Source organism: Anguilla anguilla, chromosome 9 (genome assembly GCF_013347855.1).
Source record: "Anguilla anguilla isolate fAngAng1 chromosome 9, fAngAng1.pri, whole genome shotgun sequence".
NCBI lineage: Eukaryota > Metazoa > Chordata > Actinopteri > Anguilliformes > Anguillidae > Anguilla > Anguilla anguilla.
The window spans coordinates 9,485,305-9,512,544 of NC_049209.1; the positions used below are offsets into that span (position 1 = coordinate 9,485,305).

The 27,240-nt window shown below is 44.4% G+C and overlaps 1 protein-coding gene across 5 annotated transcripts; it reads left to right on the forward strand.

Annotated features, from left to right (window-relative positions):
• The first annotated feature begins 1,018 nt into the window (after positions 1–1,018).
• On the forward strand, positions 1,019–26,205 carry taf1 (TAF1 RNA polymerase II, TATA box binding protein (TBP)-associated factor). 5 transcript variants are annotated; one of them, XM_035433981.1, is made up of 41 exons: positions 1,019–1,299; positions 2,811–2,925; positions 3,203–3,326; positions 3,414–3,530; positions 4,342–4,458; positions 5,332–5,585; positions 5,786–5,998; positions 6,250–6,456; positions 7,453–7,660; positions 7,845–7,958; positions 8,849–9,016; positions 9,197–9,324; positions 9,746–9,853; positions 10,232–10,405; positions 10,879–11,052; positions 11,539–11,643; positions 12,309–12,509; positions 12,672–12,813; positions 13,107–13,237; positions 13,935–14,015; positions 14,243–14,392; positions 14,686–14,811; positions 14,895–15,070; positions 15,702–15,931; positions 16,284–16,491; positions 16,737–16,902; positions 17,302–17,513; positions 17,755–17,863; positions 18,091–18,189; positions 18,521–18,698; positions 19,044–19,111; positions 19,608–19,730; positions 20,480–20,572; positions 21,078–21,162; positions 21,928–21,995; positions 22,245–22,361; positions 22,545–22,649; positions 22,998–23,099; positions 23,350–23,563; positions 24,769–24,934; positions 25,229–26,205. In XM_035433981.1, exons 2-41 carry the CDS (start codon positions 2,812–2,814, stop codon positions 25,461–25,463), a joined length of 5,910 nt encoding a protein of 1,969 aa, XP_035289872.1. In that variant the 5' UTR covers positions 1,019–1,299; position 2,811; the 3' UTR covers positions 25,464–26,205. The 5 variants fall into 5 exon arrangements, with proteins under 5 accessions (XP_035289872.1, XP_035289873.1, XP_035289874.1 ...); XM_035433982.1 differs by having other exon boundaries at positions 14,692–14,811; XM_035433983.1 differs by lacking the exon at positions 22,545–22,649 and having other exon boundaries at positions 1,020–1,299.
• Positions 26,206–27,240: the final 1,035 nt, after the last annotated feature.

Sequence of the window (27,240 nt, forward strand, 5' to 3'; positions counted from 1 at the left end):
CTTCACTGTCATTCCAGATATAATATTAAAAGTTATGGGTTGTAAATGAAAGCTCTACCAAAAATTACCATGTCTGAATATTTGTATAAGGATTAGGATGCTGATTTTGCTGACACCTAAATATCCCCCATCTTCCAGAAATTGTTCCTTTAAAATACTACAGTTTTATATGACTTCCTTTTTAAACAAAAATTCTATATTCTAATTATTTATTTCAACTACCGCGCTAATGTCACTTCTGCACTGTGCTCAAATCTGTGTCATAAAAAAATATTGCAGCGTTGAATTTGTTTGTTGGTGTAACGTTGTACTTGTTTTATTTTGAAAGACTCTAACTGGACACCTCCAATTTATTGATCCGCAGCAAGAACACAGCTTGCTACGTTATGCACCACAGAATAGTTGTGGTGCATATTGGACAACTCCAATGCCAGCACTACAGGTAGAGTTGGGGGAATCTCCTTTGGAAATGAGGAGAAAACAAATAGCTGTGACATATTCGGTTCATTTGCTGGGTCAGGGAGACAATAATCTAATAAGGAAAGATTTAGAACCATGTTGGGAGAAAGAAAAGAAAATGGTGAAGTTTTGATTGGATGGGGAAAAGGAGGCTGAAAAATTGGGTTTATCAAGCAAACAGTCTAGCCTCACAGCTGTATTTTCTGCAGTTCCACCATGAAAATAGAGGTTAACTTGGAGCTGCTTGAGGTAGTCAAAAGGAATAGGAATTTAGAACTGATAAAGAAGTAACATCATACATTAGATCAGAGTTAAAGTAAGAACATTCTAATCACACATTTGTGATCTTACACCTTAAAGGGTTAAATAGGATCTGAGCTTTTACATTTTTTTTTAGGAATCCTGATTCATACTCATCTTCAGGAAACGTATGTTTCAAGTATTTATTTCAGTTTTTTTAAATGCCACAGGACTATTAAATATGATCAAAAAAAATTTCTGATTTATACTCCTGTTCAATTGGTGGCGGTAATGCACCACTATGTTGTTTTACAACTGCCATTAGACGAAGAAGAAGAAGCGTCTCCAATTGTTGTCAGCTAGTTTGATCAGTGTTGCTTGTTAGCCATGGGACGCACTATGATTGACCAGTGAAACTGGTCCTTGGGACTTTAAATTATATATGTACTTTTCAGCATTCGTTTTTCCTCAACATCTTGCCTCAGACAGCGACATACTACCTGAAAAGTACAATTCGCAACGCAATATATGCGTTAAACGGGTTCACACGAAGAACACAGCCGGCGGATACAAGGCCTCTCTTAGCTAAACCAAGCTAAGGTAATAATACGATTCACATTTGAACGTGATTAAAGATGCTACTTTACTACAGTAAATATTCAGTTTATGCAGTAATTGAGTGGATTGTATTGGTGACTGTTTTTGCTAATGTAGCTACATGGGCAACCAAGCAAGCAATGCAAACCGATAGAGCAGAAAATAAACACTGTTGCATTGGTATCACTGTCTGTAGCTAACCTACTAACCTTATTTACATAGTAGCTACCTAACGTTACGCTATTCATCCAGCTGTAGACGATAATAAAACAGACAGCGGACCAACATTTTATCACCTAGAGAGCTAGCTAGCTAATACGTTGGCTATCGTAGCTTAATTTTGTTCAGGCAAAGTCCTATTTTTTGATAGGCAATTATATTGTTAATTGAGTAAGCTAGCTAAATGTTAGCTAACTAGCGTTAGCTATATTTTACGTGTCTAGCTAGCTACATTTCAGCATTACTTTTTCCTCAACTTACATTTGAATTTGTAGGTATTACATGCGTGCTTGCAAAGTACTAGTGTAAATAGCGTTTAAGAGTATAAGTTGCTTTTCACCGTCCCGACCGAAGAGTTTCGACTTTGCTCATTATAATGGGCGAAGGAATGGCTCTCTAGCTAGCTGTCATTAATGGGAAGCATTATTGCACCTTTACGAACTAGCTACGCTATGTTCGGTATATACAATGCAAATACAACGAGACGCGTTAAAGGAAGTTAAAGTTTACCACACATTTGCTTTGGTTTCTAGCTAACTGCAGTCACGCTGGCTAGCTTCCTTAGCTAACTGAGTATGACAGCCACATTGCTTCGCAAGCTAATTCGCCAAACACTATGGTCCGCAACAGCAATATTAAAAATCTGAACATTTTGAACAAGAAGTACACATCGGGAGGAGAGGGCATGTTTGTCTGTGCTATTCAAATCTACAACAGAGCCTTGTATTATTTATTGTTTTGGCCAAGTAAATTAGATGAGCGCTTTCTATATTGAACAGTACAGCTGTCACAGTTCAGATGTTCCTGATGCTCATGTGAAGAAAGCATGATCTGTGCATGCATCATGCTGCATTTATGTTACAGGAACTAAATACTCATTTGAGAGATCAGGACTTGGGGCATGTTCATTCATAGATCTTCATGAGTAAACCAAAAAATAAAAAATAAATTAACATGTAAAGGTACAGCAATTAGGGAACCATTAATGATCACACTTTTAATAATCTAAACAGAGAACCTGCTCCAAATTCATTATTCTATGCTAGTTTGTGCTTTTGTAGTTGGGCAGAGCAACAAGCAACCTGTGATCACACAGACCTTGACCATAACTGTGCCTCTCTCCCCTGACTGGCTTAAAGTGGAACAGGGCATTAGAGTGGTCAAAACTGCAGGCGTGAAAGTTCCACTGCTTGGGAGGAATTGCAATCAAGAGTTCAGACGAATGTGAATTTTAGGCGCTGACATCAGGGGTTTAATATTTAGAGATACATTGGCATCTCCCCCTCCCCTTACAGGATGTCGGATTCGGACAGTGATGAAGACCAGGACCGTCCTTTCTCTCTCACTGGCTTCCTGTTTGGGAACATCAATGAAGATGGACAGCTGGAGGATGACAGTGTGCTGGACACTGTAAGGGAGGCAGAAATATTTATCCAATGAATTGGCATTAAAATGTATCAAATCCATGACAGTATCATTTTTATGTTACGTTTAGACACCTCAGCTTTTTAATTCCACAATGCTTGTCAATTTCGTGTGTTACTCTTTACTTTTACATCCGTAAGGCAAAGTTTACGAATCTTGACGTGCCTTGTACATGTTGGACCTGGTTCTCCCCTGTTCTTTGGCATGATTTTGGCATGACTACTGCCCATTTTGGAATCCTTACCTCTCCCCACCTGCTCAGGAGTCCAAGAAGCACCTTGCCGGCCTGGGCTCGCTGGGTCTGGGAACGCTTCTCACGGAGATCACCGCCAGTGAGGAGGATGTGGCCGAGGGCGAGAAGGACCCCAGTGGCACTGATGAGGAGGGTGAGGGTCGTGCTCGTTATGTGCCTTTCATTTTCTGCCGTGTGGAAGTGCTGGTGCGAGGCGGCTTACCTGTCTACCTGTTTGCAGGTTGGGTGAAGAGCACGGAGGATGCGATCGATTACTCTGACATCAGTGAGGTCGCTGAGGATGAGACGCGCAAGTACCGGCAGGCTATGGGAACCCTGCAACCCTCCAGGAATACAGGTGATTCTGTCACCCTCGTACACACCTGCATGCATACATAAACATGCACAAACCCTTCTTGGTATGAATGCTGTCTTCACCGTTTAAACATTGAGACAACGCTGTGACACACCCTAAAGATACAATGACAAAGCTGTATATTTTAGAACACTGATTCATCCCTGCCAAATGCTGGGTCATTCTTTAAATGGACTGAGAGTAGACTCCTAAGTCAGGTCAGTGTGTCCTGTATGTGAATATGCACTTACAGCAGGGGTGGTGACTGGGGTACGTAGGATTGGCAATTGTCCACCCTAACCTCTGCCTTGCCCAACCAGTAAGAGAATGAACATGGCGAACAGCAGGCATTATCAATAAATTACTTATGGTCCTACACAAGTTCTCCACAGCCAAACGCACATGGCGCACAAAATGTTAAGAAAATACATAATTTGCGCATGGTATGTGCTTTATTAACCCTTAGTTCCCCAACATGTGCAATGTGTTTTTGTTCAGCTATTAAATATTTGCATAAATTCCAACATGTGTTTGAGTTCAAGATTTAGGCTTGTGTTGTCTTTGTTAAAGCTGCAGCTTTCTAGAAACAAACCTGTCATTATTCTGTTAGTTCTTTGATTTGTTTCGTTGTCTGCTCACAACAATGCTGCAATCGAAATTGATGCGTGAAGTGTGCTCATTACAGTACATTTGAACCGGAAGTCAAAGAGATATTTCAAAATGTGCATCCTGTCAGTGCATTTTAGAACCACCCCTGACTTGCAGGTTGAGGGTAGTGCCTCTTTACTATTTGGGAGTCTGTGCTCTGTTTCAGAGGACGACGATGACTATGATGCTGATTGTGAAGACATTGATGCCAAACTGATGCCCCCACCACCTCCACCCTCAACCACTGGAAAGAAAGAGGAGCCCTCCACACAAGCTGCTCCTGGTGAGAGTGGGCAGAGTCTCTGGCCAAAGCACTTAGCTAGTGCTGGTTACGTTTCCTAACCACGTTGGCTGCAGTAGTGAGTTTGTAGAAAACGGTAGGCAAGTCAAAGGGGAATTCCACCACAAAACAACATTCCGCAGATCCTGGTGTAGCTGATTAAGTCTTTTAGTGACCAAAACATTCTCCAAACAGAGATATTGGCTGAGAAAGTTTAGTAGAAATTTAGTAGAAGTATACGTTGTCATGACATACACCTGTACCCTTTCTCATTTTTTGTAGGACTCAAATGGGCGAGTAGTTTTATCAGTTTTGGGCAGAATTCCCCTTTAATACATGTAACACATTCTGGCAGGAGAGATGGTTTTTTAAATAACATACTGTAAATTAAGTTCACCATCTTTAGGGTTAGGATTCACCTAGGACAGCCCCACATTTCTCCCAGCAGTAATAATTTTTTCACAAGTAATCGCTTGTTTGTTTGACTAGCTGTCTGGAATTCTGATGTACACAAGTGTTAAGTCAGTGAAATGTATTAAAAAACTGTCTTTATAGTTTATAAAATGCATAAGTAATCAATTTTAACAAAATAGAGGCAATTTAATAGGTGTATGGAAGCTTTGTGTGCTGTATCTTAAAAAATGTAGGAGATATGTCCAGAACAGTAGTTTGTGCTTTTGCTAAATAAATCATACACTTTTTTTGTCACGTAGCTCATTTCGTTACAATTCTAATGTTGCTGTTCATTAATAAATATCACACATAATGATTCCACGACCCAATAGGAATCTCCCACGATCCGTTTGAGTCGTGACTTTTACTTTGTGCACAGTTGTATTGAAGTACTGACTCTTGTGTATTTGTTGTGTGGTGGAGGGGTTGCAGCAGTTGTGGATGAGGGCAGCGGGATTATCCTTCCCTCCATCATTGCTCCGTCATCGTTGGGGGACAAGGTGGACTTCAGCAGCTCGTCGGACTCCGAGTCGGAGACGGACAGGCCGGCCCAGGGCCCGGGTGCTGGCGGGTCCCCGGGGAGCCTGACCCTCCCGCTTGCTGGCATCATGCAGAAGGATGCCGCCAAATCCCTACCTGGCGTCACCGAGCTCTTCCCTGAATTCAGGCCTGGCAGGGCAAGTAGTCTTTCCGGGTGCTAGAAATGCTAACTCCGTTTGGGGTATTTGCCGTGAAAATGTCCAGTTTTGTCCATCGGTTTTGTATTTTTAACAAGAGAGTTTGTATTTGTGAAAGCCTTCAGCAGAGACCCGCCCTGCTCTCACCGTAGTCTTAGCGGGAGGCGGAGCTTGGCTGTGACGCGTTCTCCACCCTGCAGGTCCTGCGCTTCCTGCGCCTGTTCGGCCCGGGGAAGAACATGCCCTCCGTGTGGCGCAGCGCCCGCAGGAAGCGCAAGAGGAAGCACCGCGACCCGCTGCCCGGGACGCCCCCTCCCGAGGTGGAGCAGGTGGAGCAGAGCCCAGAGAAGTGCGGCTGGAGATATGAGTACGCCCCGCCTCCACCCCCGGAGCAGTGCCTCTCTGATGATGAGGTCAGTACCGCTGCCGGCCACCAGGAGCTTCCTGTCGGTTACACATCAGGTTCTTAATGTTATTCCAGCCGGATGTTCTTACTGATCATTTGGTGACCTCAAATTCAACTTTGGAGTGGTGGTTTGGATTTGTCCCATGCAATGATTCTTTAAAGGCCACTATGCTGGACTCTATTCAACTGGTGTCTTAAGAGCACATGGCATTTAATATTTTACGGCCTCATTTTCCTCGACGTTTTCTTCCGTATTAGATTACTATGATGGCCCCAGTGGAGTCCAAGTTCTCCCAGGTAGCTGGTGACGGGGACAAGGTGGCGGAGTCTCGGCCCAAGGTCGCGGAGTGGCGCTACGGGCCGGCGCAGCTGTGGTACGACATGCTGGGCGTGCCTGAGGACGGGAGCAGCTTCCACTATGGCCTCCGCCTCAAGGAGGTGCAGTCAGGGTCTGAGGACGAGCAGGTGGGCCCTGGTCTGCTCTTAGCTGTGTGTGTAATGTTGGGTGAGGGCACAGCTCTCATACACAATCTCTCACCTAAAGACTTGAGGAGAATTCAGCACTTTTTAACAAGTAACAAAGTAAACTCTGTCAGGTTATTGTTTTTTTTGTTGTTGAATAGTACAGGTCCAACTGTATAATTTTTACATCACGACATGGAATTGGAATTGAACGCTCTGTTTTGCAAAATAGTTACAGCTAGTTAGCCAAAATGAGGGGCTAAAAAGGAATAAGGGTGTCTTGCTTAATGTGAATGGACCACTTATTTCAACTGCATGTATTCATTCATATAATGTATTTAATGTATTCATAGCAGAACATTTTTGACGTGTCGCCCCAGTGTATAGATAGTTTGCCAATAATTCTGCAAGTGGGAAGTTCACCTGAAGAAAATGGAAACAGTGCTGACTCACAGACATGTTGCATACATGAGATCATAGCCAATATCATTGAATATTGAATATTCATGTTTGTGAGGTGAATAAGATTTGTGTACAGTTCTGATGCATTTCAGCCATTTTTAAGCTTTTTACAAAACTTATCACAAAGTGATACAATAGCCTACACCAATAACAAATGCTTTCTCTTGCAAACAAGCGGCCTCTAAAATGGCAATTCAGAATAAGCCAGCTGAATTGTGTACTGTAGCTATAGTGATTTTACATTGACTCCCTCTATTGGAATTTATTGCGATTACAGTTTAAATTAAATAGTTTCCTAGGATTGACTTGTCCCGTGAGGCATGACAGCATTCTGGCTGATCCAATGGGAAGTGAGAAGATTTATGGCCATGACTGTGAAACAACAGTCTCTAGTTTGCAGAGTTCAGTCAGCAGCTGGAAACTGTACCTAAAACCCATCTCTGGTGCTATCCTGGTCAGAACAGGAAACTACATACCAGGTATGTGAGCCGGTCACACTGACCTGGTGTGTGTGTGTGTGTGTGTGTGTGTGTGTAGTGTCAGGAGCAGATTGAAGATGCCGAGGAAGCTTCCGCCCTGGAGAATGAGCTCTTCTTGATGGTGACTCAGCTGCAGTGGGAAGATGACATCATCTGGAACGGGGAGGACGTCAAACACAAGGGGACTAAAACCCAGCGTGCTAGTCTAGCTGGCTGGCTGCCCTCCAGCATGACCCGTAATGCAAACGCTTATAATGCACAGCAAGGTGAGTTGGCCCCTCTCCATCAGCTGCGGTTTGCAGCAAGAGGAACTCCTCTACCTTTGTAGCCGGCATGTTTCATTTTTCACTCTGACTTACCTGAGCACTGTTGCTTTTTTAGCCGTTCTTCTGAACTGTGACAATTGTCACTCCTTTTTGACTGGCCGTTTTGCCTGTCTGAACTGTGCAGGTCTGAGCCGCAGTAATTCCCAGCTGGTGCCTCCAACCCCTCCCCCTATGACCAAAGCGCCCTCTCTCAGCTCAGGATCCAGCAAACGGGACAAACACAACCAGGACCAGCAAGGTACACGACAGTAGGTCCCATACTGCAACCTAAATTCACTATGACAAGGTTGCATGTAAACCCTAAGTTGTTTTTCTGGGCTGCCAAATTTAGCAAAACAAGTATAGCATAAATCTGCCAGAAGTTACTGCTAGATGGCTAAGGAAACAACGCTAATATTAGCTAATTTCCTGCCAGTCAAACAAGCTCTGCTGAAAGGACCATGCTGGTATTTTGGATGTTAAAGCCCATTTACTACAAAATTCATGCTCACAATGACATCAAGATTGAGAAGTGGTGGATGTCTGAATTTTGTTAGGGAAACTGTCTTTTTTCCGTGAACCAATTTCTGGCGGAAAAATGTTCTGTTGGGGTGGTATGTTCAGAAATGTGTTGTGACTGACAGTTAGCAAAGTGCAACGTAATTATAGAGAATGTCATCCCATCATAGCTATCCTTAAGGTTTCAAATCTGCAGCGCTGGGTGCATTTAAAAGAAAAGGACTCACCATTTGAATCACACAAAACATAGGACACAAAACTTGAAATTGACATATATCTTTTGACACACTGAACACAAACTAGGAGGAGGCCAGTCCTGAAAATGGTTTGGAAAAGATCTGGAGGGCTTGATATGTATTTTCTGGGCTTGATTTTTATTTTCTGCAGTTTAATTAATAACTTTAAAAGTTTCCCGATTAACATACTGATTAATTATGCTATTGGGAAATTGGAAAATATGTTGAATGCATGCAAGTCTGTTTTGACTAACTAAGATACGTGGTAGTTTAAAAAAAATTATTCCCTGAAAATACGGTCCTTCAGAAACACTTTCTTGGTTTCATCGGCAGGTGCTAAACATCAATAAATAAATGTTCATATGAATATTGTATCACCTTGTCTCTCGTCCAGCTTCTCATGAAGATGACACGCCCTGGTTTTCCATCTTCCCCATTGACAATGAGGAGCTGGTCTACGGTCGCTGGGAAGACAACATCATCTGGGACGACCAGGCCATGGAACACTTGCTGTCGCCTCCTGTCCTGACTCTGGATCCCAATGATGAGAACATCATTCTGGGTATGGCTCAATGACATGGATCCATCTATAAGTCTAGTTTATCAAATCTAATTGCCCTGTCTATATGACCAGATCTGGAATGAGTAGTGATGGAATTGCTGTTTACCTTGGTGCTGTGATCGCGTCTCATTCTCTTGATGAAGCTTTCCCTTTCATCCTGTCCATCGCTCTCTCCCATAGAAATACCAGATGAGAAGGAGGAGCGGACGTCAAATTCCCCCTCCAAGGAGAACAAGAAGGAGTCCGCCCTAAAGAAGAGTCGTATTCTTCTGGGAAAAACGGGAGTGATCAAGGATGAGCCCCAACAGGTACAATGACAAGTGGAATAAGGAGGGGAAAATTGATTTGTCTGCAGGAGCACAATCTGTTATCTTGCAGGGTGTTGAAACATTGTAGCTGTTACCTTAGTGGCAGCTAATGGGGATCCAAATAAATAAACAATGAACTTTCTTTAATTTGTGTATTAGCAGTAGAGTTAAGTATCCATCTTAAACTTTTGTTTATTATTATTATTATTATTATTATTATTATTACAGTACAACAGTGCAGATGCGGCATATTGAATATGTTTTCAAACTTTGTGTTGTGAAGGTCCGAGGTGATGTTTCATCATTGCATTTGGCTCTCTCTGATTTTTGTCTGATGTCCTCCTATAACGCATAAATAACCCGCAACTCTGCGGATTTGAGTGAAGGGCCAGTGTCTAATACGGGCTGTCTCCCTGCGCAGAACATGTCCCAGCCGGAAGTGAAGGACCCCTGGAACCTGTCCAATGATGAGTTTTATTATCCCAAGCAACAGGGCCTGAGGGGGACCTTCGGAGGTAACATCATCCAGGTGAGAGGCTCGCAGACAGGGCTGTAGGGGACCTTTCAGAGTGACATCATCCAGGTGAGAGGCTCACAAACGAGACTAAAGGGGATCTTCTCTTTGTCTCGTCGCTTTTGCACTGACCGCACTCGTTTATGCCAACAAAGTTATAATTTAACTTCCTGATTTTATACAGTCAGGATTATTCTTAAATGTAATTGTTTTTAAAATTCTAGATTTAAAGGTTTTCTTGGTGCTTTTTCAGATCTTGAAAGTAACATTTACTTTACCGAGTTTTAAACTTGGTAAATGTATAATGATTTTGTGCATTAGAACTGCTGCTGCTACTGAATGGATGGCTGTGATCATGGTTTTCTCTCCTCTCCCTCTCTTTCTCTTTCTCAGCACTCCATCCCTGCAGTAGAGCTGAGGCAGCCTTTCTTCCCCACTCACATGGGCCCTATGAAACTGAGGCAGTTTCATCGCCCGTCCCTCAAGAAGTACTCCTTTGGAGCGCTGTCCCAGCCAGGGCCTCACCCAGCACAGCCCCTCCTCAAACACATCAAGAAGAAGGCTAAGGTACCCTCCACCTAGTGCCAAACTACACTCTGTACGGTCTCTTCCAGTGGCCAGGCATGATAGCATGATAGCCTGTGGTTTAAATATTAGTGGCCTGCACACAGTGATACAGGGACTATGGATGGACTGGGTCTGTGCACCCTTTACATGCCACTGTGTGTATGAGCCAGACATGGGTCAAATACGTATTTGTTTTGGATTCAAGTACTTTTCTGTGCTCTGTTGATCTTGCCTGGTGTAATTGAACCTGCCAATGTGACCTGAAGGTGGGGCTTGCACTTTTTGAGAGTGTTTCATTGGTTCCAATATACCAGACAAGATCAGTAATGCATAGAAAAGTATTTGAATTCAAAACAAATACGTATTTGACCCAGGTCTGGTATATGCTCACCTGGGTGGGAGTTTATGTATTAGATATGTGTACAGAAATGGCAGGTGATTTACAAGTTGTGTGTTTTTATGTGTGCGTGTAGATGAGGGAGCAGGAGCGGCAGGCGTCTGGAGGAGGGGACATGTTCTTCATGCGGACGGCGTCAGACCTGACCGGAAAGGACGGGGATCTCATCCTTGCCGAGTACAGCGAGGAGTTCCCTCCTCTCATCATGCAGGTCGGCATGGCCTCCAAGATCAAGAACTACTACAAGAGGGTGAGTGGAGCCCAGAGCTAACCTGCACACCACTGCACACCCTGTGCTACGGCTATCAGCCGACTGCACACCCTGTGCTACAGCTATCAGCCCACTGCACTCCCTGTGCTACAGCTATCAGCTGACTGCACTCCCTGTGCTACGGCTATCAGCTGACTGCACTCCCTGTGCTACAGCTATCAGCTCACTGCACTCCCTGTGCTACAGCTATCAGCCGACTGCACACCCTGTGCTACAGCTATCAGCTGACTGCACTCCCTGTGCTACGGCTATCAGCTGACTGCACTCCCTGTGCTACAGCTATCAGCTCACTGCACTCCCTGTGCTACAGCTATCAGCCGACTGCACACCCTGTGCTACAGCTATCAGCCGACTGCACACCCTGTGCTACAGCTATCAGCTCACTGCACACCCTGTGCTACAGAGATCAGCTCAATGTGCACCATGTCCACAGCAGCAAATTTCAACCACAGGTGTTCCCCACAGAAACCTGGGAAGGATCCTGGAGCTCCTGACTGTAAATATGGAGAGACGGTGTACTGCCACACGTCCCCTTTCCTGGGATCACTACACCCTGGACAGCTTCTGCAGGTCAGTCAGCCCATGCACACACTGATTGTGGCACGTTATAGTATAATAGGATTTTAACCCGTTTAACTGGCTGCACCACCTACTTTGCGTCTTTTAAAATGTACATTTTTTTGTTAAATAGCATTCACAGATTTCTTGTGGATTCATTGCATGGTCATGCTTTTCATGTATCAGTATTATTATTTTATTGTTTAGCATATATGATGGAACTACTCAGTTTAGGCAGTTGCCAAGATGAAATTTTTTTTCCTTTCAAAACAAAGGGAAAAAATCCATAAGTACACAGATTGAGAACAGAGTTCTTACATTGATCTTTGCCATGTTTCATGGAGTTTCATTTTGTACTGTAGAACATGTAATAAACATCCTGAAAAATCTGATAATATGGGTACTGTATAGCAAGTAATACGTGCACCGCAAAGCAGGTAATATGCATACCATAAAGCTGGTAGTGCGGATATCGTAAAGTAGATAATATGCACCTGGTAAAGCAGGAATAATATGCATATATGTGTAGTTGTATTACCTGGTAAAGCTGGTAATATGTGTACCAAAAACCAGGTGCTGTGAGTGTTTTATCATCTGCAGATTTTGCAAGTTTTAATATTTTTAAAATTTTTATTTTGCATGCATTTGTCTTTTGACACTTGTCTTTTTTTCCCTAGGCCTTTGAGAACAACCTGTTTCGAGCCCCCATATACCTGCACAAGGTTCCTGAGACGGACTTCCTTGTTCTGCGAACGCGACAGGGTTACTACATCCGAGAGGTGGTGGACATATTTGTAGTTGGCCAGGAGTGCCCTCTCTTTGAGGTGCCCGGGCCCAACTCGAAACGTGCCAACACACACATCCGAGACTTCCTGCAGGTACGGCCTTGATGGACCACATGTACGACAAACCCAAACACACCCTCAAAGTACATATTCCACGTGTTCACACGCACACACACACACACTCCCGTGTATGCACACACACGCAGATGCGCGTGCCCTTGTCCTCACTTCTGTCTCCGTGTCCTCTCTGAACAGGTGTTCATCTATCGCCTGTTCTGGAAGAGTAAGGACCGCCCCCGTAGAATCCGTATGGAGGACATCAAGAAGGCCTTCCCCTCGCACTCCGAGAGCAGCATTCGCAAGCGGCTCAAGCTCTGTGCTGACTTCAAGCGCACAGGTAGACTCAGGCCGTTGACCGTGTCCTCTACCGGCATTCACCGTCGTCTTAATGCAATCCAGGCGTTGTCACCTTGTACTCTTTGTTTTAACGTATTTGTATTATGTCTGAATTTGTATTTTGTATTTGTTGTTTTTAATGTACCTGCCCAGGGACTACAGTTGAAAATGAGCCATGCTGGCTAAACTGGCTCATTTACATAAATGTTTATTAATGTGCACTGTCCCTGTAAAAATAAACTGAATAAAGTAAAGTATCAGTCACCCCATCATCATCTCTCCCTCTCTCTCTAGGGATGGACTCCAACTGGTGGGTGCTGAAGCCTGATTTCAGACTGCCTACTGAAGAGGAGATTCGTGCCATGGTCTCCCCTGAGCAGTGCTGTGCCTACTACAGCATGCTGGTGGCTGAACAGAGGCTGAAGGTAAAGCCATTCTTCTCTGCACTAGTACTCTCTGGCACCTGGTGAACACAACTTTCTTGTTACATTACTCATTAGCTCTGAATCTTGAAAGGAGCATCTGTGTGTATAAACCTAGTGGTTAAGTTGAAGATATTGATATTAGATTGATGTGGTATAATTACACAAGAATCCTCTTGCTTTTTTTGTTTTTTTTGCTATTCACTGAACAGAATATTTTTATGAACTCCCAGTTTGTTGTATCCATTATGGCCACAGTAAGTCATTAGCCATGCCTATAAAAGTAAATGTTCTGTATTCATGTTCCGAGATCTGTCAAGTCAATTGATGTTTTCAATATCTGTATTGTGCTATATGACCAATGATGCCCTTTGAAAGAGGTTACATTGTTAGTTGCTTACCTAAAAGACTCAGGATTGAAATCTGAGGGATACCTAACTCACACAGTTTGGATACCTCATCTTTTAAAATAAACAATTTGTGTAAAATCACAAATTCACAGAGCAAATGGCAGCGAGCCAAATCTGCATTGTTTTGCTCACCAAACTGGCTAAATCAGGTTCTGGTGACTTGTGTAAATTAACGTGTCATTTTGGAACCTAAAATATCACACTTGAGCACAAATCTCACACTGTAGATAAGTAGCTCTGAGGAGAGCTCTGGGCCTTTGATAATATCTGTTTGTCTTTCTCTCTGTCAGGATGCTGGCTATGGAGAGAAGTCATTTTTTGCCCCAGAGGAGGAGAATGAAGAAGACTTCCAGATGAAGATTGACGATGAGGTCTAAATAAAGATATTTCTCCTTTGGTGCACTAATAGTATTGTTACTTTGCAAGGAATTATTGTGTAGTCTTTCTGTGTTCTGGTTTGGCAGTGTGTAATCTCTCCTCTGTGTTCTGGTGTGGCAGTGTGTAATCTCTCCTCCATGTTCTGGTGTGGCAGTGTGTAATCTCTCCTCTGTGTTAGGTGTGGCAGTGTGTAATCTCTCCTCTGTGTTCTGGTGTGCAGGTGCGCACTGCTCCTTGGAACACTACCCGAGCCTTTATAGCTGCCATGAAGGGGAAGTGCCTGCTGGAGGTGACGGGCGTCGCCGACCCCACCGGCTGCGGGGAGGGCTTTTCCTACGTTAAGGTGCCCAACAAGCCCACACAGCAGAAGGTCAGTAAATTGCCAACTGCCCGTAAATGTATTCTCTGCTCCCTGATCACAGGATTACCTAAGGAATCCTTATACATGGAGAGGACCCATGGGGTTCATACTAAGGCTTGCATAAAGAAGGCAGCACCTGTATGCACAGTGCTTGCACAGAGAGTGCTGGTACAGACAGGGTTTTGCTGTGCAGTGGAGAAACAGAATTTGGTGTACCACCCAAGGGCTCAAGTTTAAAGATATTTTTGTGTGATTACAAAGATATTATTGCGTAAAGGTAATGCCGTCATTTTTTCTCTGAGCTGCAGGATGACCGGGAGCCTCAACCTGCTAAGAAGACTGTGACCGGGACAGACGCTGATCTGCGGCGGCTCTCTCTGAAGAACGCCAAGCAGCTCCTGCGCAAGTTCGGGGTGCCGGAGGAGGAGGTAGGCTGGGACTGGGACGTCCCGTCGCCTTTCCTAACCTGCGGCGGAAACGTGACTCCCTCCCTCCCTCTCGACCCGCGCAGATTAAGAAGCTGTCCCGGTGGGAGGTGATCGACGTGGTGCGCACCATGTCCACAGAGCAGGCCCGCTCCGGCGAGGGTCCCATGAGCAAGTTCGCCCGCGGCTCCCGCTTTTCAGTCGCCGAGCACCAGGAGCGCTACAAGGAAGAGTGCCAGAGGATCTTCGACCTGCAGAATAAGTGAGCAGCACTTTCCTTACCCACTGAGCAAACAGTTGGGTCGACAGACAGGGCTTTATACAGGAAGTGATTCGACAAAAAACTCACTGAATTGCATGATTACCTTCTTAACTGCCTTATATTTTTCAACAAATTTAGGATTGAAGTTTGGGAGAATCCTGCTCCTGTGCCAAAGCCATCCGCTTATCTGACCATGCAGTTAGGCCGCATGCACTGAGGTGTGCTGACTCTGGCTTGTCAGTCCATCTCCATTATATTAACTGGCACATTTTGTGTGTGTGCGTGCGTGCACGTGCCCGTCTGTGTGTGTTTGCCTCCCCAGTGTTTGGCATACTGCTGCAAATGGAGGGGGAATGGTTGAATATTTCTGGATGCACTGGTCCGCATTTAATAATTTAATGCCTCGACGGCTCATCGGAAATTGCTGTCATCCAGTGCTTGTCTTTTTCTTTTTTTTTTGTTCTCTATTTATACTAATATCAATGGCCCTGCTAAAAATAACAGACACTAGAGCCTGTTGGACTGTTTTTCCTGCTGGCCTAAGGTGTATGTGGAGTGTGTTTTGGAAGCATTCCCCAGTAAGGATAGTAACGATTTGACATGTATGCTCCCTTTTCTCCCTCGAAACCAGAGTGCTGGAGTCCACCGAGGTCCTCTCCACAGACACGGACAGCAGCTCGGCTGAAGACAGCGACTTTGAGGAGATGGGCAAGAACATCGAGAACATGCTGCAGAACAAGAAGACGAGCTCGCAGCTGTCCCGCGAGCGGGAGGAGCAGGAGCGCAAGGAGCTGCAGAGGATGCTGATGGGGGAGGACAGCGACCGCGACAAGAGTCGCAAGGACCGCCGGAAGGGCTTCTGTGAGTGTGCAGGTTTTTATTGGGGTTGCACACAGGAATGGCTGGGCAATATTTAATTTGATTGGCTGCCAGTTCCTGCATCCATGGGAACTGGAGTCCATTGTGCTATACAGTGCTCATACCATTTACTATATACATTATGCCCATACCATTTATATTGTTGTACACATGGGCTTGGCTAAAGAGAGTAGTGTGAAATGTGTTGGCAACTGACCCAAGACTACAGTTGCTTCAGCTTGAAGTTTTGTCCAGGGCTAAGACTATTAAGCGTACGAAACCCCCTCTATTGCATTTCAGTGTATAAGTAAATGAATGTATAACCCTTTGCATGGTCTGCCTGCTTCCTCTGCAGCTAGCGCCCTCTCCACGGGCTCCCACAAGGACGACGACGCCTCCTCTGTCACCAGCCTCAACTCCTCGGCCACCGGGCGCCGGCTCAAGATCTACCGCACCTTCCGTGACGAGGAGGGCAAGGAGTACGTGCGCTGCGAGACGGTCCGCAAGCCCGCGGTGATCGACGCGTACACGCGCATCCGCACCACCAAGGACGACGAGTTCATGTGAGTGTGTGAGACTTAGTGTATGTTTAAACAGAAGAATTCTCCCAGCCTGAAGACTGGGTCTTATTTTGTAGAGAATGAAGTAAACCCAAAATTTCAGCCAAAAAACATAGAAAATGAATGTTTACAGTTTATGTGCATTTTGTACATGCTTATTAAATTCTTTTTTGAATGGTTAAAAGTTAGATGTAGGAACCTCAGGTACCTCCGATGTAACTTGTGGCCTGTCTCTGTGGTGGCTGCAGACGCAAGTTTGCGCTGTTCGACGAGCAGCACCGCGAGGAGATGAGGAAGGAGAGGCGGCGCATTCAGGAGCAGCTTAGGCGCTTGAAACGCAACCAGGAGAAGGACAAGTTCAAGGGCCCCCCGGAGAAGAAGGCCAAGAAGGTCAAGGAGCGTCCGGATCTCAAGGTACGCGCGGACATCCACATCCTGACTCAGTACTAACAGCCAGAGCAGCTTCTTAGCAAGTGTTGGCCTCTCCCAGTTCATGTATGATTATTACATTTCCATGGCAGAATAGCATTATGCACCAGTTGCCACTGGGATAATATGAAGCCTACAGGTGGATTCTTGCTGTGCGCAGTGGAGTTTCAGAGCAGAACACTACTGAAAATAATGAAGTGAGTGCATAGTACATGTGTGCAATTTAGTATACTCTGTGAACATCAACCGTTGGTTTAGGAGGAATGTGATGTGTTGCATTGACATGGTGTGGAAGCAACATGGGCCCATGAATGCAGAGGAGTTGATCAGCCATGCAGTGATGTGGACCAGCTCTCATACTGTCCGTCTTCTCCCCCTCTGCAGCTGAAGTGCGGTGCTTGTGGGGCCATAGGACACATGCGCACAAACAAGTTCTGCCCGCTATACTACCAGACCAACGCCCCGCCCTCCAATCCGGTCGCCATGACGGAAGAGCAAGAGGAGGAACTGGAGAAGACTGTCATCCACAACGACAACGAGGAGCTGATTAAGGTGGAGGGCACCAAGATCGTCCTGGGCAAGCAGCTCATTGAGAGGTATCACCACAGCCCTTTACTGAATTTCACTGTCCTGCTGTTCTGAGCACAGAAAAGTTGAATTAGCACAAGTTATATTTTCATGTATTTTGCAGGCAGTAAAAGCAAAAGGATATTCATCCCCTTTATAGAGTCAATGACACTAATTCGGCTGCACTGCACACCAGTACTGACATCATTTGTCTGTGATACTTTGTGACTGTCCTGGTGTGGGTATAAAGACAATGTCCTTGTTTTGCAGCGCTGATGAGGTTCGCAGGAAATCACTGGTGTTGAAGTTCCCCAAACAGCAGCTACCTCCCAAGAAGAAGAGGCGTGTGGGGACCACAGTGCACTGCGACTACCTCAATGTGAGCCAACAGCTGTGTGTGTGTGTTCCATTCTGATTTCAGCCTGATGTGGGATGAGTGTGTGTGTGTGTGTGTGTGTGTGTGTGTTTTTGTCATCTTCTTGGCTCTGTGTCTTTCAGTTTGATTTCTCTTCACTTTGCATGACCTCAGCCGGACGGTTTATTGTGTTATCACTATCTTGTGCTGCCTGACTGTGTGACTGATGTGACTCTAACCCCCCTCCACAGCGACCACACAAATCCATCCACAGACGGCGTACGGACCCCATGGTTACCCTGTCCTCCGTATTGGAGAGCGTCATCAACGACATGCGGGATCTCGCCAATGTAAGGTCACCTTCGCCCTCTTTCTGCTGCAGCATCTTTCTTCCATAAGGGGCTGTTTTCAAAACGAGAGTGGAGTGTTGCCTTGAGCTCATGGGTTTGATTCATCAGTTTTTTCAAAAGAAAATTACCCTTTTTTGTTAGAATCTGTTAAATGTAGCGTAATACTGGCCATATATGGTAATACTGATCTTGCATGCAGTCGGTACTGCAGTCAACTGTTAATCCGAATATGAATGCGGCCGGGGTTCAACTCCAACACAATGAAACATGGCACATATGTACATCTGAGCTCATAGAACTTATTCATTTCATTGACTTCTTTTTCTCTCAGACCTACCCGTTTCACACGCCGGTCAATGCCAAGGTGGTGAAGGACTACTACAAGATCATTACGCGGCCAATGGACCTGCAGACACTGCGGGAGAATGTGCGCAAACGCTTGTACCCATCGCGCGAGGAATTCCGCGAAAATGTGGAGCTCATCGTTAAAAACAGCATTACTTACAACGGTACGGTGTCCCCATCACCACTGTGCTTAAAATGGGCGTCTAGCCAAAAAAGAAATTAGAGTATGTTTCCACTTACCCGGAGTACTGCCCATCCATCCTGATGGTTTTGCTGAGATTTTGGTGAGAATTTTGGCACAAAATATGGGCCAATAGTGGTCCATTGTATCAAAGTGAACTGCCTCTAGAAAATTCACCAGATCTCCGCAAGTGGAAACATACTTTAACTAATTGCCCGTTTAACTATGCAGACCATCAGTACTGTGCTCAACTGTGTAGAGAATCAGCACAGCACTTGACCGATGAATGAATGTTCTCTCATTATTTTATGTATGTGTGGGTCAACAGGACCAAAGCACCCCCTGACCCAGGTGGCCCAGTCCATGCTGGATTTGTGTGATGAAAAGCTGAAAGAGGTTGGTTTCACTTTACTTTCATTTACAGTAATACATAAGCAGCACCAGGACAGATACTGGCTATCAGTTTAAAATGTGCTTGTGATGGTTAATGGCGTAAGTGCAGTGTCACACGCCATGTGATACCCCTGGGAGGGAGAAGCATCAATTCTGGGTTTTCACCGCGATTTGTAAAGTGAGCACAGTCATGCAGATATAAACACAAATTAACAAAAATCTTCATCCTTCCACCTCACCTTTCAGGCAAAAATAATGAAGGCCTCTGATGGTTAATGGTATTGGTTAATGGTTAATGGTAATGGTATAATGTATTATTACATTATTTATGGTGAGAAACTGCTGCCCTGCATCTAAAAATGCTAACTATCCCTTTAAACCTTGTTCATCCTTTCTGCTCTTTCCCTTACTGCTTACACTTTACCTCCCTTACTTTAATCTGTTGTGAACCCTCATTCTCCACCGTGTATCATCCTCATTTCCTGTCTCTCCTATGCAGAAGGAGGACAGGCTGGTGAGACTGGAGAAAGCCATCAACCCCCTGTTGGATGATGATGATCAGGTGGCCTTCTCCTTTATCCTGGACAACATTGTCACGCAGAAGATGATGGCTGTACCTGATGTGAGTTCTTCTTCAGACCTCTGGAGTGGCATTCCATTCAGCTTAGCTAGGATTCAAGCATTGGATATTTGCCATTGTAACCATAATCACATAATAAACCACTGATGTCATAACCCATACGCTGTGGCATCTTAAGACTTATTACGATATGTGGTGCTCCACAGTGCCATGTCCAGGGATCTAGAAACTACCTGTCATCAGTGGGATCTGTGCTTCGCTTTCTATAGTCATTGGCTCCGCTGTGGTACTGTGTGTAGTTTGTTGGATGTGATGGAGTCGCTTATTCATTTCGTTAAGTGCTTCAGATGAGTCACTGCCGGTTTATGGGCGACTTGCAGGAACCCCTGATATGATTGCTGTTTTTATATCAGAGAAAATGGCTGAGAATGTGGCAGTTGGAGATTTAACCTTATGTTTTTATGGAAATATGAAGAACCTCCTAAACCCCTCCTGTAGCTTTATTAAATGTGTTTAAGTTCATGAAATGCATGTGGGTTTATTTATTTATTTTATAAGGAAAGTGGGACAGCCTGCCCTCCTTTCATATTTTTTTGCTGTAGTCAGACCGGTAGGATGCAGAGAGAGTAACTGATAGAGAAGGAGCTACAGCTGGGAAAGTGCCACGGTGGGGGTCGATCCCTGCCAGTGCGGGGGGGGGAATCGCTTCTGCCTGAGAGTTGGGACGGTGCCACATCATCATGCCATGTGCAGCTTTACTGAAGCTCTCTTCTCTATCTGTCCCTCTCCAGTCGTGGCCCTTCCACCATCCAGTGAACAAAAAGTTTGTCCCTGATTATTACAAGGTGATTGTCAACCCAATGGACTTGGAGAACATCCGCAAGGTGAGACATTTCTCCTGCTTGGTCTTGAACTGGCCCACCTCTCCTTTTCCTTGTTTGTTCACCAGTTTAATTTTTGTATGAATCTGTCATATTTTTCTGAAACTAGTATTTGATTATAGTTCTAAGGATTGGTCTGAGAGTAGACACACAATACATACATGCTGCAGTTCGTAGCCCCATCTGCTGAAAGAGTTCATTTCAAAGAATTTACTGCTCTTGAAATCTTTTATTGAACACCTGTAAAGTGTGCACGTTCACGTGTATTTATAAACATGAATTCATGCATTCATATGTTACACATGCAATAAATTTCATGACATTTCCAAAATGACCATAATTAGGTGTGTTCACGGGGCTGAAACCCTGAAGTAAGCTACTGATGATTTGGGTGAAGAAGCTGAGGTGGTGTTCTGCTGCTTTCACCAAAATGTGGAAGGCCACTTCTATTTTAGTCCCATTTGAACCAACCGCATGGGGAATTAACTCTGACCTGTATTCTGCTCAGAACATATCCAAACACAAGTACCAGAACCGCGAGATCTTCCTCAGCGACGTCAGCCTCATCCACACCAATAGTGTGAAGTATAATGGTGAGTGGAAAATAGTGTTTTCTGTATTGGGAAGTCATTTAGAATAGAATAGAGGTTTATATTTATTATGTTAATATTATATTTGTGCCAGAATGGAATTTAGTTTCATGAAATTTAACTATAAATATATAAAATACATTTAAAAATATAGACTAATAAAATTAATTGTTTTTATTGGTAATAAATAAATAACTTTGGAGATTTAGAGATTCGGGACACTCTTTTGTTTGCATGTGATTGTGCTTTTCGCACACGTAACCCTAACATTTCATATGTATGTACGTTCTTTTATGTGTGGTAATGCATGGTAAGAGGAATATCTATTCTTCCTTGCAGTGGCACACACATTTGGTAGGATATGATGTACATGCATTTTATGATGAAGGTGTAGTGAGTAGATGGGGTTTTAGAAAGGTTCATGCAGTTGGAATGTTATGGGCTGGGTAAATATGTCAGATAAAGTTTAATGGAGCAGGAAAGTACAGTAAGGGTTAATACATTTGGCAAGCGGTTGTGGGTGAATAGGATAAATGAGGTAACGGTGAATGTTTTTGGCACGGTTCTATTCGGGTTACTAAGATAGACATCTCATGGGCCTAATGTAGACGTTGTGGCTATGGACTATGCAGGGACAGAGGTTCATTTTCTTAAAGAATCCATCGCATTCCGTACTGTTCTGTTTTTATTTCTTTGCGGGTGAAAAAAGGATGATGTCAGGGTATCTCATTTAAGTTTGACTTCAATTGACATAGTTTTTTCTTTCAGGTCCAGACAGCCCTTACACCAAGACGGCCCTGGAGATCGTCAACGTGTGCAAACAGACCCTGTCAGAGGTAGACTTGGAATTGTTATTATCAGGAATGTCTTTTCATTATTGCAAGTATATTCAGTAATAAATAGTTTAGTGATGCAATTTATTTTTTCCATAACATTATTGTTTCTTGTTGTCATTCACCATTCTAGTATGCTGTGTTTTGCATTATTATTCAGTATTGCAAATCGTTTGTTATGCAGTGTGACTGGGATCAATAAATACTGGCTTAGCTCTATGATCAGTAACCCTGCCGGATGTTTGCTTCCAGTATGATGAGCACCTGACCCAGCTGGAGAAGGACATTTCCACAGCCAAGGAGGCAGCCCTAGATGCTGCTGATCTGGAGAGCCTGGAGCCCATGACCCCCGGACCCTACACCCCACAGGTACCCCCTACAGGCACAGATAGCGCAGTGCAGGTCCCCCTCAACGCTGTATGTCTCCGTTTGGCCAGGTTGAGTACCGGTGAAGCACGGTGTACCCTCTCTCCTACTACGGTCCCGGTCCCTTCCAGCTGCTGTCTGTCTCCTCGTGTCCCTCCCTCTCTTTCTGTGTATCCTCCTCTCTAGCTTCCTGACCTGTATGACAGCAGCACCTCTTTGAGCCTGCATAGGGAGGCTGGCCTGTTCGCCCTCGGGCCTCCTGGCGCAGCCCCCGACAAGAGGGGGGGGCAGGTATGGAGAGCCTGTGGAGGGGAGTTACAGGCCCCACCGTATCATCCCTCTTCCCCCCCCCCCACCCGCCCCGTCTCATCCCTGCCTCCATCTGTGTTGGGCGGGTTGAGACCAGCGCCGGGTCACATGGTCAACTGGCTCGGGTCGTTTTTTTTTTGGGTGAAAAGCGCCACAGGGCCTCTCCATCTGCTTTTCGTCATGCCTGCGCTGAGCAAGCCAGCTCTCTTTCTGTTCCTTTCTGTTCTGCGCCACCAGCCATCCTCTCTCCTATTCCCCTCCATCCTGCCAACTCTGTATTTCCTGGCCTCTCTCCCTCAATGGCCTCCAACCCCCATCTGTGTCCCCCAGGGCAGACACGGTCGCGGGAGGCTGGGTGAAGAGGAGTCTGACGTGGACATCGAAGGGTTTGAGGAGGATGATGACGGCGGCAAGCCTAAGACCCCCGCCCCTGTAAGACTCACAGAGAGAAAGATGGGGGTTGGGGGTGGGCTGGGGGTGGGCTTTCATTGCTTGCTCTGTTTTCTCTTCCTGTCTCTTTCGGCTTGTGAAAGCAGCCCTGGCATAGAATTGGAGGGATGGACCAATCACTGCAGATTATGCCTGTGCTCAGAGTTTGACTGTGTCCCACTGGTATGCTGTGCCGTCCTGCTTGGGGTATTCAACATATCAGACCCCTCAAACCCCGCGTTCTCTATTCCAGGCTGAGGATGGTGAGGGCGACCTAGAGGACGAGGAGGATGAAGAAGAGATGCTGCTGCCGCTACGGAGAAGAATGCTTGGGCATGAGGACGATGATTATGAGGAGGATGAAGGCTCCAGCCGCCCACCTCAGGCCAGTGTGTTGTATCAGGACCTGCTCATGTCAGATGGGGAGGATGATGCCAGTGAAGAGGAGGGAGATAACCCATTCTCCGGTGAGTAAGGGGGTGGAGTCAATACATGCATTTCATGTTAATACTAATCCTATTTAACCCCAAAATGTGAGCAAAAGCCAGAGCAACTACTATAGCCCCCAAGCAGTACTGATAGTATTGTGAGTGTAGTGATGGGAAAACCACCCTGCCTAGAGGCAGTTGTTTACCTTTTTAGTGTAATTTTATCATTTTTAAAAAAGATGCTATGTGGAGCAGCATCATCGTGGAAAAATTCTATTTTGTTTGATCTATAGGTGGTGCTATTTCAGAGGAAAATGTGAAAATTCACAAAACGTATGAACCGAGTAATCAAAACTTGAAATTTTGTTTGCTTGGTTAAAGATCCAGACAGACCTTAAGTGACTCTTCAAAAACAAAACCTCGTCACCATCTGCTGATCAGATTTTAGAACTCATTAGACAGACTTAATGAGGTCTGATCATCTTGAAATTTGGAAAATATATCCTACTGTTAAATCTGTACTAGGTGGAAAAATATGGTGAGAATCGGCCCATAGGGGGCACTACCGTAATTCAGCCAACCTTTGAGTTTTTAACAAGCGTATTTCTGACTCTCTTTGAAATACTGTCATTAGCTTTATGTCCCCATACTTGGCTCTGCCTGAAGAACAAATTTGCCTCAATAACCCATGATGTCTGCTATATTCAATTTTCGCAAAATATTGCATTTTTTGAAAAACAGTTAAAATTCTACAAAAAGTGACTGATTTGCACAAAATTTCTTATTGACTGGCCTCCTTAGACCAAGTTCCATGAACAACTTTTGACAAGGAGCCAATAAGCATCATTGTGGGTGTGGCTTTTCACAAAAATGCTAATAACTTTTAAAGGCAATATCTGATTGTCACAAAACTAGAAACATTTCATCATGAAGAGTGTTCAAAGAGGTGTATAGAATTTGGTTATGCTTGGTCGATAAGTGGCGCTATTGCTAGGGACAATGTGATAATACCCGGTACTTCTAAACAAAATTACCAATCTGCCTGAAATGTGGCACAAAAGTGCTGCCTCCCAAAAGTGCTACCTACAGTCTTACAGTAGCATGCAAAATTTCCTGAAAATCGGCTGTGCAGCATGAGCCATCAGATAACTCAGAACTCAGCAGGTAAAGCTACACACCAACTTTCTCATTAATTGATGTGCAGTGCCTGACTTTTAATTTCTTAATTTCTTAATTTCTTCCAGCAATCCACCTGTCAGAGAGTGGCAGCGACTCAGACCGGGAGGTGGAGCCTCATGGGGCCCCACCCAGGAGTCACCAGGAAGTGGCCCGCATGGAGCTGGAGCAGGAGGAGAGCATGATGTCCTATGAGGGGCCAGAAGAGAGCCACCTGGAGGACAGTAATGTCAGGTCTGAATCATAATCCTGCAAGGAAATCAGAAAGCCCGGCTTCCTCAACTTGTCAGAGTTCTGCCGGTCAGGTAGTAGGGGCAAACAGTGGAAAGAAGTGGAGAAACTGTGGTCAATTTATGACTCACCGAGTAATTAAATAGGTTCTAGTTCTCATCTCCATGTATTGGCAACTATTGATGTTTCACAGTGCGCATGGCCTTTATATGTAATTTATGTATCAAATGACATCCTCTCTCTCTCTCTCTCTCCCCCTCCCGGTCTCTCTCTCTTTCTCTCTTTCTCACCTCTCAGTTATGGCAGCTGTGATGATGTGGAAAGGCAGAGCCAGAGACAGCCGCCCTGCCTGGGAAACGGAGAGGGATACGGAATGAGCGAGGAAGATGAAGAGGAAGAGGAGGATGAAGAAAGCGGGGCAAGGAAGCGGGGCCCCAGTGTGCTGTCACAGGTCCAGCTCAGTGAGGACGAGGAGGACAGTGAAGAGTTCAGGTCCATTGGTGGAGACAGCGACATGGACTCAGATGCCTAATGGGGGGAAAAACTTTTGTGATATTAGATATCAATAATAATGACATTTTCAAGGACTCTACTCTTGGTGAACTCACTCACTCATTCACTCATTACAACTGAAATATCGCATTCTTACCCAGTATTTTTTGCCCTTGTATAGTTTTGTGTGGTGCAATATGCTTTCTTTAGTTTTTATTGGATTACTGAAGATATCTTGATTTATTTTTTAAAATAATATGGTAAAAGACATTCTTCAACCTTAAAATGACATTTTTATTCATAAACTTCATATATGTCTGCTGTAAATATTCAATGATTATTAAAAAAACAGTTGTTTTATATTACTGAAGTTGGTTACATGTAGGGGTAGGCAAGAGAGCGATTTCGTGTCATCATCATAATTTCAGCCATGCACCTTTTCACACACATCTTTGTGACCGTCATTCTTTTTGAAAAGCCTCTACAGGTATGGCTGGTAACCTCTGATAACCAGTGTTGCTTGCTTTAAAAAACCTAGAGTAGCTATAATGATATTTCAGCAAATTGTGTGAGACTTAGTCACTGTATTGAGGTAACACTACAGTGGAAATACTTAGTGTTTTCCCCATTACGTTTTTGTTGCCAATGGTCGCTTGCTGCTAGGCATCTCATGGCTTAGAGTTCAGACGGTATAATAACCGTCCTGAAAAAATTCTGCGGTAACCATGGTTTCTTGGTATTGGCAAGTCGCATGAATAAATGAAAACCTGTTAACATATCAATCTGTTCATGCTGAACATTATTGCTACTGACACAACACATTTTCTACCATTTTCAAATATTTTCATAATAATTAAAACATCTAAGATTGTAAAGAATCTGACTTCACCAGGAAACTTTGTACACATCTATGGGCTGCGAGACATATCTGCACGTTTCAGATTTTTAGGTGACAACTTGGCCACAAAAAGCCCATTTGTGATTTATATGTTATATGCAGAGGCTTTCCTTCAGAATCAGTTTAGCAAGGTACCTCCAGGGAATGTTCCAGCTCTGAATTGGTACCTTTGCTGTGTCCTGTCTTCAGGAGTCTGTGATTCATTAGAACAGAAGTAGTAACTTTCTACTGGTGAAACATGTTCTGGAAGGTAAACCTATGCTACATAGGAATTTGTCAGGCTTTGAGCTTATGGGAACAGATCTTCCAAAATACCTGTTTGGGTATCGTTTTGAAAGCTAAACCACAAGCAAAGTTTGTGAACACACGAAGGTGACGGACATTTCTTTGTGCAAATCAACATGAATGATAGTATCACGTTCACTTCAAAAAATCTAAAGTTTAATGTTGTATTTCCCCCAACATTTCATCAATAATAGTTTGTCATAGTAACTATTATTTCACCTGCTGTGAAAAATTCAGCTCTGCAATGGCACTGTTCATGGTTAGCATTTATATTATGATCCGTTTCATTTGTCAGAATTGCTTTTGTATGGACGTTGGCAGTGTTAACAAAACTGGCTGCACAGGTAATACATATTTCTCTGCGTTTCTAGCCTTTGCACAAACCTTTCTAAAACAGCTAGCAAGAACGACTTCTGCCTATGGAGAAGGATTGTGTTTTTGTAGTCATACCCCACAGCACTGATCCTAATCATCAGATGTGCTTCTCCACGTGAGAAATGGTGCATTATTAAATGGAAGATCAGGCACAACCACAGATAAAGTACAGATTAAGGGAGAACTGCAGCAACCAGACACAACAATGCACTGATACTCTTGCCTAATCACTTGCTAATTGCTGACATTTAATGCCATT